The sequence below is a fragment of the Nestor notabilis genome, unplaced genomic scaffold (genome assembly GCF_000696875.1).
Source record: "Nestor notabilis isolate BGI_N333 unplaced genomic scaffold, ASM69687v1 scaffold12439, whole genome shotgun sequence".
Classification (NCBI taxonomy): domain Eukaryota; kingdom Metazoa; phylum Chordata; class Aves; order Psittaciformes; family Psittacidae; genus Nestor; species Nestor notabilis.
Genome location: NW_009944137.1, coordinates 2900 through 14655, shown reverse-complemented (window position 1 = coordinate 14655; position 11756 = coordinate 2900). Strand labels below are relative to the sequence as shown.

The window sequence follows — 11756 nt, the reverse complement described above, 5'->3', positions numbered from 1 at the left end:
ACCACTACTTTCTCTCACAGTAAAAGAGTGCTAGCTCTGTCAGAGCATGGTCAGTGAGAATGGAGAAAGCAAACCTGTGGCGAAATACAAGTACAAAATGATACACTCCCATTGATGGGCAATGTCTGTGGTGATTGTGTTTCAGACAGGCTGTTTCTAACACCCAGTGGAGTGGCGTAATGCTGTAACTCATCTCAGGGAGGATTGTGGCTAATTTTATGGTGGTGTGAACACTGTTGTGTAGGTGGAGGAGTTGAATTATGCTCCTGAAAACTTCAGGCACTTTGAGTTCCCCAAGCTGGATCTATTTGCAGGATATTGCCTGTTTGCTTTACTTTAAGGTTTGCCAGCATTTCCTGTGTCTTCACAGGAATAGAGGAAGTACTTAAAAAAAAAGATAGAGTGGTAAACAGCATCAGCCCTAATGTTTCTCCCCAGCTGATCTTTACTGAACAAGAGCACTACATTTTAGACTGGAGAACAGCACTTGAATTCTGTTCTGGTATGATACAGATTACTTCTGTTAACTTTACACACACATGCATGCAAGTGTGTGCGCAGAGCCCTTTCCAAAATATGTGCTTCAGTGCTTTGGGAGCTCTCTCTATAGGTGGCTGGCTTTCTGGTGCATAAAGATGTTTTTTGGGGGTGTTTTTGATGTCAGTGTCAGTAACAGTAGGCTCGGTTTACATTATGAACTGCTTGGGTTTGACGGTTATATTAAAACCCACCCCAACTTCCTTCCAGTACAAACAAACACCCTAAAGATACGAAGCCTGTTAAAAGAAGATGATGAGCTTTCTAGGAGGAGCCAGGCAGAGGTGAAGCCATGAGGAGTCTGAGGGCCCATGGGAGAGTAACAGGTTGGTTGGTGAGAGAATGAGCAGAAACAGTTATTAGAGCTCTGCCTTATCAAAAAGCTGATTTTTGGGGGGTTTCCTGTTGTAATCTACAATATGCTTCATGTTACTTGCTCTCTAAAATGAATTCCTCTGGTAGATACATGTTGGATCATCATTAACTTAATCTCAACTTTTGTTTATCTTTTCATAATGTTTTTGTCTGTGGAAATACAGACTCCTGATGTGTTAAAGCTGAGGCTGTTATGTATAACTTTATTTCATAACTTGAACTGAGTTTTATATACCTGAGAACATAGGGTGTCACTTTTGGCCATTTTAAGCTGTGCATTATTCAATAGTAAGTAGGTTTTGTAATTTGCTACATTAATAGCACTCTAAATTTGTATTTAATAAAATGTCCTTATTGTAGCTTGTATTTTGCTTAGCATTTGTGTTTTATTTAGAGCTGGGAATTAAATGCATGTTCAGCTAAGAAAGGCTGATGGAAGATTGTTCAGCTGTATTTCCTCCCATTCAAAAACCAATCATACACTCTAATTTTCCTTCTTGCTTCCTTAAAGTAGTTGGGATTATAATTGGTTTGATATTTAAAGTAATTGAGGAAATGCAAACCAGTTCATGGTAGACAGCAGGGCAGGTTCACAAAGCTACTCACAGGAGTACTCACTGCTCTACATCAGGTGATGGACCTGTGCGTACACTAAAGTATGGACCTGTCCTTGTGGCCGAAGGCAAAATGATGTAACAAATGCCATGTGCTTAGAATTCAGAAGAGTACAGTTGTTAATTCCTTTCCCAATTTTATTCAGGCTCTCTTCTCCGAAACCATGCCAGAGATGACAGAGAATGAGACACCTACCAAGAAGCAACATCGGTGAGTTGTGCTTCTGTAGTCTGTGGTCATGTCACAAGTGTGAAGTTTCTAGCTAAAAGTTTGGCAATGGGGTATTGACAAGAAGTACTGAGGATTGACCAGGGTCACTACAACTTTTCCAGGTTTTTGTTCCTTTGTAGTAGCACATTGATCTAATATCTGATTGGTAGGGAAATCCTTCAGTCCCTGGTTAAATAGAGCATTCATCCTATGCTAGGTGGCCATGTAGGATCTGATTTATGATAAGAAAAGCTTGGAGAGAACACTGATCTGTCCTACAGGGCTTTTTTCAGTCTTCATGGATTTTGTGACTCTTTCTTACACCATTAAATAAAGGGGTTTTTTGTATTCTGTATTGGCAGTGGGAATCAAAGGGCAGCTGCGTCTCCATGAATTATTGTTAGAAACTATTTAATACTAATGTCTAAGACCAGTCCTTGTGAGTGTGACTTCTACTACATTCTTATTCAAAGAGCAGAATATAATATTTAGTATTTTTAGCTGTAAAGAAAATAATAAGAGAAATATTTGTTTGTATTAAGATTTTTTTTCTCCTTTCTGTTTCACATCATTGTTTTCTCTTTGTGTTTCACAGAAAGAAAAACCGGGAAACACATAATGCAGGTAGGAACATTATGCTTTGTTGTTTGGTCTGGAAGTAAGCACTGATGCTTTGAACTAGTAAAACAGATCTTGTGTGGAGAAGGTTCCTCTGAAGGAGTTTACTTCACTTAAAACCCCACCCTACCAAACACCTTTCTGTGTCCTTGCATAGAGTATCTGTGCAGAAGGGCTTCTTGATTGCTTGCTGTTTTCCATAGTACAAGGTTGCAATAGCACAGCCAAGTATGAAAGCAGGACCATCCCACTGGCTTTCCAATGCTAGTAAACTGAGAATTAAACAATTTCAGTTGTGTTTAATTCTAAAGGAAAATAAATGCATAGCATTCACACAATAATGCCCATCTCTCTTAAGACAGAGACAGATACCTGACCTGAGAGTTTTGGGGGTTCCCTGTATTAGAAATATTCCTGTAGCCTGTCCCTGAGGCAGGAGTTGTATCTCTCAGGCTGAGTGCTATAAAACTCAGTTAGAAAGCATTATCAAAACCTGAGTTTTGAGATGTAGTAACTCTTCCTTTCCACAAAGGCATCCAAAACATCCCCACCCTTTAAAGGTATTGCTGTTTATGTTACAGCTCTCTATTCAATAACTGAGGTTTACTTTAGAGGAATTGTTTCCTCTCTCAAGTTACTGAGGGTTCCAGTATATCATGAAATGAGGTATTTATGAGTCCTTACACTGGTACTAGTTATGCTGCTGTTGTGACTTGCCCAACCAGATGACACAGCATGTATTGTTTTTGCTTAGTGGAGAGACATCGAAAGAAGAAGATTAATGCTGGGATAAACAGAATCGGAGAACTCATTCCCTGCTCTCCAGCACTTAAGCAGGTGGGTGTCCATTCAGAGGTTTGTACAAGTTTCCTGTAAAATGCTTGTGCATTTCCTTGTGCAAGAAAGTATAGTTATTTTGCTGTTTGTCTTAGGATGAAGGCAAAACTATCTGAATTAATATGCTCAAAAATCTTACTAGTTATTTGTATTTAAAAATTATTTGTAATAGAATTCCTTTTAGCAGTTAAGAAGTGAACAAGAGGTTTTGCAGGCAGAGTAAGCATAGTTTCATAAAAGGAAGATGGTGAAAGGATTATGGCATATTTTCTCTTACCATATTCTCCAGTATATTACTTTCAAAGTTATGCATACACCTCCCTGGATAATTGTTCCTTGCTTGTTTCTTTCCTAAGAAAATATTTCCAAGTCAGTATCCTGGAAGTTTCGTATGATGTATATGTTTGTTTGTGAACACAAATTTTAGGCTGTTCAGCAAGAAATGATGCTTGCTGTTTGGGTTCCATGGCCTTAGTAGCTAGCTTTGAGCATTGGAAAATGTCAGCTCCAGCACTGAAAATGTTATTCTGTAAAAGGCTCATGGCATTGGGGTCAGTAGCATCAATGGGTCTACCAACTATAGACTTCTCTCCTAATTTTATCTACATGTTTCCTTTTAAAGAGCAAGAACATGATCCTGGATCAGGCCTTTAAGTATATAACAGAAATGAAAAGACAGAATGATGAACTTCTGTTAAATGGAGGGAACAACGAACAAGGTAAGTACAGATACTGCTGGAGTCTCTAGAATTTGTCACTCACTTCCACTCTGTGTCTGTTCGTACTGACTAACAACAAAGCCTGGATCAACACTTAGGAATTCCAAGACATTGTGCACATTCAGGAAAAACACATCTGTTTAGAATATCCTGAACAGGAAGCCAGCAGAATGCCCAACTGTGCATTCTTGTACATAGCTGAGAGAATATGAAGCAATTGTGTTGTGATGTAATTACAGAGCTAATAGGTGATGCGACATCATCTAGTAGATTCCATCCTGATTTAGTCTACTTTAGTGACCAGAATGATTTCTTACAAACTTTAGTTAGATTTTTACATCGAAATAGGAGCCTCTGTCATGCATAGAGGTATTTTTTTCCTTTTAAATGCTGTAAGTGATAACAGCCTATTTTATAAAAATACATCATCTCAAACCTTCTTGTACAGATGCATAAAAATACAGTGATGGAGGTATGACAGAAATAATCTCAGAGCTCACTTGCAGTTTGTCATTTTTTATTTCTACCAATAGAATGGAGTTCTTAATAGTTTATTTTTATCTTGGTGATGTAATTTGGTTTGAAAAACCTGAGTGATTTTCCTGGGTGAGCCATCTCCAAGTGCATTGCTCGGTTTTGTGGCTGTACGTAAGTGCTTTGTATTTAATTTTGATTATCATTTTTAGAAGTAATGAAACTTAATTGTCTTTGAAAACCATGAGATTATCAATTACATGCAAACAGTTTTAGTGTTTGCAAAGGAGCAGGGAAAAGAACAAGTTAATGTGCTCATCTTTCAGTAATTAAACAATTTAATGAGTGTTCAGTTTCATCTGAGTTAGTCCTGATGGCTTTTTCTAACTAAATAGTTTGACATATCTTGCTATTGGTAATGGAATAGTCTATGAAGTTTGTTCACTTTCCCGCTTAAGTAGAGAGGCTTATCAGGATAAGTGTCTTCATTTTTATTAAGTTACTCATTTGAAGAGGTCATACATAATTAACAGCTCAATTCAATGCTACGTAGTGTTTACTGTGCAAGTCGTGGTAACATTACCTAGTATTTGCTCTGGTGCTGATGTAATGGAGTGCTCTTGCTGTTTTGTAGCTGAAGAGATAAAAAAACTCCGGAAACAGCTGGATGAACTGCAAAAGGAGAACGGGAGATACATCGAACTACTGAAAGCAAATGATATTTGCCTGTATGATGACCCTACAATCCACTGGAAGGGAAATCTCAAAAATGCCAAGGTCTCAGTTGTTATTCCCAGTGATCAGGTTCAAAAGAACATCATTGTCTATTCAAATGGGAGTCAACCCAATGGAAATAACCAAGGAGCATCAGTCCAGGGAATAACATTTAACGTTGGTCATAATTTACAAAAGCAAACAGCCAATGTTGTGCCAGTCCAGAGAACCTGCAACCTAGTGACTCCTGTGACGATTTCTGGTATTTACCCCACAGAAAACAAGCCATGGTCACAAACTACAGTTTCTCCAGTGGTGTCTGCTCAGTCAGCTCCAGCAGGGAATGTTCTTGAGCTTTCCACCCCGGACAATGAGCGAGGCGTGCTTGCCACTGCTACCACTGGCTCGCAGAGCGCATCTCGATCCGGACCAGAACAGGAACTCCAGTGTTCTTCCAGTAATGCACTACAGAATGATCAAAATCTCCCCAAAAGTAAAAATGATGAGGAGGGCACTAAATTAACTAAGAAAACACTCCCCCAGGGAATCAGCCTTCCTTCCAGTGCCTCCACGGAAGCCTCCAAAGTTCAACAAGTGAATGCAGCTTGCTCAGATACACACAATTCTAGGAGTGACCTTCAGGAAAACTCTGTCATTTCAACCACAGACACAGCTGGTGTGTCATCTGTGATACTGTCTGCTGCAGATAGTTCTTCCTCTGTAAATGTCCTCAAAAGTACAGACTTAGTAAGTAGTGCTGGGATGCCTGTGACTTCTGCAGCAGGAGTTACGGCTGTGATGGCAATAAGCACTCTGCCTGCTATTTCCCTAGAGAACTGCTGGTCTTTTTCAGGCTCTTCAGGTGTTGGCACTTCAGACTTGAAAAACATGAGTAGCCTTACACGGATGCCTTCAGCTGGAAACACGCAGACCACATGGACAACTTTGCAGCTAGCTGGAAATACTGTTCAGCCACTAAGCCAAACGCCATCTGGTATAATGACTGCAGTATTAAACGAGCCAGTTAATGGTGCTGGTACTGTATCTTCTGCTCACAGCAGGCCTTTGACTGCAAGTATCAGTTTGAATACTTCTCTTCCTGGGGAGGGACAGGCAGCTGAACAGATTGTAGTTACCTTGCCCTCATGCCCACCCTTACCTATGCAGCCATTAATCAGCCAGCCACAGGTTAAAACTCAGGCTGCAGGAAATCTCCTGCCATTAAATTCAGCTATGCAGGTGATTCAGATGGCTCAGCCAGTCGCAGCAGCTGTTACAGGAGCACCAGCTAACCATAATGTCATCATTCTTCAGCCTCCAAACCCCACTCCGTGCCCTCCGATTGTGAGAGCTGAAGTTCCCAGCCAAACTGTTAGTCAGCAAATTGTCATTATACAAGCTGCTAACCAGAATCCTCTTCCTCTCCTCTCCGCTCAGCCCTCTGCTTCTGTAAGAGTTCCCGTGAACGGGCCAACTGCAATTGCAAACTCCAGCAGCTCCATCCAAAATGTGTCTCTTCCACAGACTTTTGGAGGGAAACACCTTGTCCATATATTACCAAGACCGTCTTCTTTGCCGTCTTCTAGCTCTACGCAGACATTTTCAGTTACAATGTCCAATCAACAACATCCTCAAACTATCTCTTTAAACGGGCAGCTTTTTGCATTGCAGCCTGTGATGTCTTCATCTGGAGCTTCCAGTCAAGCCCCTATGCAAATTATTCAACCCACCACCAGCGAAGATCCAAATACCAATGTTGCCCTCAATACGTTTGGTGCTTTAGCTAACCTCAATCAGAGCATATCACAAATGGCTGGGCAGAGCTGCTTACACTTGTCTCTCAACCATCCTCCCAATCCCACAACTGTCAGTAACCAGATTGCCACAGTTAACTGTGTGTCATTGCCAACTTCTGTGGCAACTTCAGTACCTGTGGAAGTTTCGGTATTAACTAGTGCATCCAATTCAATAAATGCTTCCCCAAAAAAAGCAGCTGCTGGCTTGCCAGCCAATGCAAAGTCCAAAAGGACAAACAAAAAACTAAGCACAAAGAAACACCAAGCAGTCATCGGTAAAGTGTCCTACCCAGCAGTTCCTTGCAAAGATGCAGGGAAGGTGGACTGTACTGCTGTGGAAATGGTGGCAAAGCATTCAAATGGCGAGGGGCTGCTTGAAACCACTCCAGCAGTATCACAAGCTTTAACGTCACAGGTGAGTGGTGCAGCAGCATCGAGTGGTGTCAGCGTTCCTGACTGTCCTTCCAAAGACACTGTGCGCTCTGAGCAGGCAGTGAAAACCTGCCCTGTCCCTGAGCTGAGCTCCGCAGGGGCACCCGCTTCCTCGCTGCTGGAGTCCGTGGTGTCAGAGCAGCTACCGCTGCTCCCACCAACTGACAAAGATGCTCCGCACCAGCACGCCCAAGGATCTCCGAACCATCCACCAACCGACTCTGCCTCGTCAGAGTCTCCCAAGCCCCGTGAGCCCCCCAGCACCTTAACGTCCTCTTGTACCGAAGCACATCCCCAGGTTGCTGGGACATCAGCAGCACAGAGCAGCACATCAGGTCATCCCTCCAAGGCAGGAACGGTTTCAGAGCCCTGCAGCATTGCGCAGGATTCCTCAGCGGTGATGCAAGATGCAGACTTGCTGGAAGGACAGGGTCTAACCAAAATGCTGTCTGATCTCACAAAAGAAAGAACAGCTGTGGAAAAAACCTCTTCATTTGCCGTTCAGGGGGAGCATTCTAATTTTCCCATGGAAAACTCTAAATCAGCAGAATCAAATGTGGATTTGCCCGACAAGCAGGAACTTTTGCTAATGAACACGGAAAGTGACTCTCTCTCCCAGCATCACTCCTGCATTTCTGATCAGGAAGTAGTCAGTGCTTCCCTTATCGCTAGCAGGCAGGCAGACTCCCCGATGTCAACTAGCTCTGGCAGCAGTCGAGGCTTCTCAGTTGCATCTATGTTGCCGGATACCACCAGAGAAGACATCACTAGCAGCACCTCAACCAGTACATGTAATAGCTGCACATTTTCAGAACAGACTGACATTGTAGCTCTTGCAGCAAGAGCTATTTTTGACCAGGAAAACCTTGAGAAAGGTGGCGGAGGAATACAGGTTAACATGAGGGATGCCATCTCTAAGTCAACTGAGGTTGCACCTTTGGAGAGAGAGCAGCAGCCTTTTAAACCTCAGCCAGTGAAAGAAAACAATGCTGGGCCATTGGAAGCAGCACCAAACAAGTTCAGTGCTCAAGATACAGTCCAGACGAATGTCGATAGACAGGTTGAAAATCCAAGCTGCTCTGTAGGAGGTGTGGAAACATCAAACACTTCTTTGCAGATTTCCTCTTCCCAGTCACCAAACATAACCAGTTTAAGTGTGAATAACCTAATACACCAGAGTCGCATTGTCCATCCCCTTGTGAGTTGCTCAAGTTTATCCCAGTCTTCAGAGCCAGCAATAGTCCCTGCAACTGTAAGCCTCTCCCTTCCATCTAGCACATATGGGCCCGCTATGATGAGTGAATACGCTCAGGAACAACTGAATGCTATTAGGGCAAGCACCATGCAGGCTTCCCAGCTGCAGGAATCACACTTAAAGCAGCAAAATCATGAAGGTCGCAAAGACTCTGCCAAGCGGGCTGTTCAGGATGACCTTCTGCTTTCGACAGCAAAGAGGCAAAAGCAATGCCAGACAACACCCATAAGGCTTGAAGGGATGGCGCTGATGAACCGAACACCAGAGAGTATTGCTGATCAAACACAGATGCTGGTCAGTCAGATTCCCCCTAATTCATCCAATTCGGTGGTGCCAGTGAGCAATCAAGGGCACACTGATGGCCTTAATAGGTTATTCCCACCTAACAGCAACTTTGTAACGCCAGCTCTGAGGCAAACTGAAGTTCAGTGCAGTTCTCAACCGTCGATTTCAGAGCAGCAAAGCCAGGCAGGGCAGCATTTGCAGCCAATTCAGCACGTTCCTGCTCAAGGCATATCTCATCTTCACAGTAATCATCCATACTTAAAGCAACAGCAGGCTGGTCAGTTAAGGGAAAGGCACCACTTGTATCAGCTGCAGCACCATGTCACGCATGGGGAAAACTCAGTCCACTCTCAGCCTCACGGTGTCCACCAACAGCGAACAATACAGCAGGAGGTGCAGATGCAAAAGAAGCGAAATCTCATCCAGGGAACACAAGCCACACAGCTTTCTCTACAGCAAAAGCACCACGGAAGTGACCAGACACGGCAAAAAGGTGGTCAGCCTCATCCTCACCACCAGCAAATGCAGCAGCAGATGCAGCAGCACTTTGGAGCTTCCCAGCCTGAAAAGAACTGTGAAAATCCTGCAACAAGCAGAAACCATCATAACCACCCCCAGAGCCATATAAATCAGGATATTATGCATCAACAGCAACAAGATGTTAGCAGCAGGCAGCAAGGTTCAGGTTCTGAACATGTGTCAGGGCACAATCAGATGCAAAGACTTATGACTTCAAGGGGCTTAGAGCAGCAAATGGTGTCCCAGGCAAGTATCGTAACCAGACCATCCGATATGACATGCACCCCTCACAGGCAGGAAAGGAACAGAGTTTCCAGCTACTCTGCTGAGGCACTCATTGGGAAGACGCCCTCAAATTCAGAACAGAGAATAGGAATATCTCTTCAAGGCCCTCGGGTTCCTGACCAGCTTGAAATGAGGAGCTACCTTGATGTTTCTAGAAATAAAGGGTTGGTGATTCATAATATGCAGGGCCGCTTATCTGTTGACCATACCGTTGGTTCAGATGTGCAGCGGCTTTCTGATTGTCAGACGTTTAAGCCAGCTGGACCAAACCAACAACCAACAGGCAACTTCGATGTACAGGCTTCAAGAAACAGCGAAATTGGTAACTCAGTGTCATCCCTCAGGGGCATGCAGTCGCAAGCGTTTCGGATCAGTCAAAATACTGGGCCATCCATAGAGAGACAGAAGAGATTGCCCTACCAGCCAGTGCAGGGTATTCCCGCAGGAAATACCCTGCCTTCGAGGGAAAACGAAAACACATGCCACCAAAGCTTTATGCAGAGTTTACTTGCCCCTCACCTTGGAGATCAAGTTAGCGGAAGCCAAAGATCGATCCCAGAACATCAAAGGAACACGCAGTGTGGCGCCTCCTCCACAATTGAATACAACTGTCCCCCAGCACGAGAGAGCGTCCACATCCGAAGAGATGGTGATGGCCAGAGCAGGGAGAGCTGCGACATGTCTATTGGTGCAATTAACACAAGGAACAGTTCTTTGAATATTCCTTTTTCAGCTTCTTCTTCCTCTGGAGATATTCAGGGTCGCAATACAAGCCCAAACATCTCTGTGCAGAAGTCCAATCCGATGAGGATGACGGACAGTCATGGAACAAAGAGCCACATGAATACGCCTGTTTCTAGCAACATGCATGGAGTTGTGAGGCCAACCCACCCTCACCCTGCAGTTTCTCATGGGAACGGTGAGCAAGGTCAACCTTCTGTTCGTCAGCCAAATTCTTCAGTGACTCAGCGCTCGAGGCATCCTCTGCAAGATAATGGAGGTTCTAAAATACGTCAACCTGAAAGGAATCGATCTGGAAATCAAAGACATGGGAATGTCTTTGATCCTAGTCTTCCGCATCTTCCCCTGCCCACCAGCAGCAGTATGATCCTTGGGCGCCAGCAGTCTGCCATAGAAAAAAGAGGCAGCATTGTCCGATTTATGTCTGATGGCACTCAAGTGTCTAATGACAATGCGGCCCCTGACCAACATACTCTTTCTCAGAATTTTGGGTTCCCTTTTATTCCGGAGGGTGGCATGAATCCACCGATAAATGCCAACGCCTCTTTCATCCCACCAGTCACTCAGCCCAGTGCCACTCGAACACCAGCTCTCATCCCGGTCGATCCTCAGAATACTCTGCCGTCCTTCTATCCACCATACTCTCCTGCCCATCCTACCCTTTCCAATGACATTTCTATCCCTTACTTTCCCAATCAAATGTTTCCTAACCCAACCACAGAGAAGCCGAGTAGTGGAAGTTTAAACAATCGATTTGGATCCATTTTGTCTCCTCCCAGGCCTGTTGGTTTTGCTCAGCCCAGTTTTCCTTTGCTCCCGGATATGCCGCCGATGCACATGACCAACACGTCACACTTATCCAATTTTAACTTAACGTCTTTGTTTCCAGAAATAGCCACAGCTCTTCCTCCGGATGGTTCAGCAATGTCGCCTTTGCTGTCCATCGCAAACACATCTGCTTCAGATTCTTCCAAGCAGTCCTCAAACCGACCTGCCCACAATATAAGCCATATTCTAGGTCACGACTGCAGCTCAGCTGTATGAAAACTGATAGACTGACTTCTAGTCTGGTGTGTCGTTTATGTATTTAAGGAGAAGAAAGTGGATCTTACTGGCATCCCTGAAGAGACCATTCATAGCATCACTGTTTATTTGCCTAAATGTATGTATATGGGTACTTCTCGTATTTATATACACACTGTATTTCCATCCACCTTACTAACTTTAAAGCACCAGTGCCTATAGCAATGCTTACTTGTAAACAGTAAGGATGCAAAATTGAGAGCTGTGCAAATATTGGTTGTTGATTTTCCAACAATCAAGTTTGATGTCCAATTGTTCCGG

At 43.7% G+C, this 11756-nt stretch overlaps 1 protein-coding gene across 1 annotated transcript; it reads left to right on the top strand.

Moving 5' to 3' along the window:
• The first annotated feature begins 1678 nt into the window (after positions 1–1678).
• Positions 1679–11469, top strand: KIAA2018 (KIAA2018 ortholog). Its single transcript, XM_010022288.1, has 5 exons — positions 1679–1737; positions 2333–2361; positions 3110–3192; positions 3815–3911; positions 5020–11469. The coding sequence occupies exons 1-5, from the start codon at positions 1691–1693 to the stop codon at positions 11454–11456; spliced, it is 6693 nt and encodes a 2230-aa protein (XP_010020590.1). The 5' UTR covers positions 1679–1690; the 3' UTR covers positions 11457–11469.
• The last annotated feature ends 287 nt before the right edge of the window (positions 11470–11756 follow it).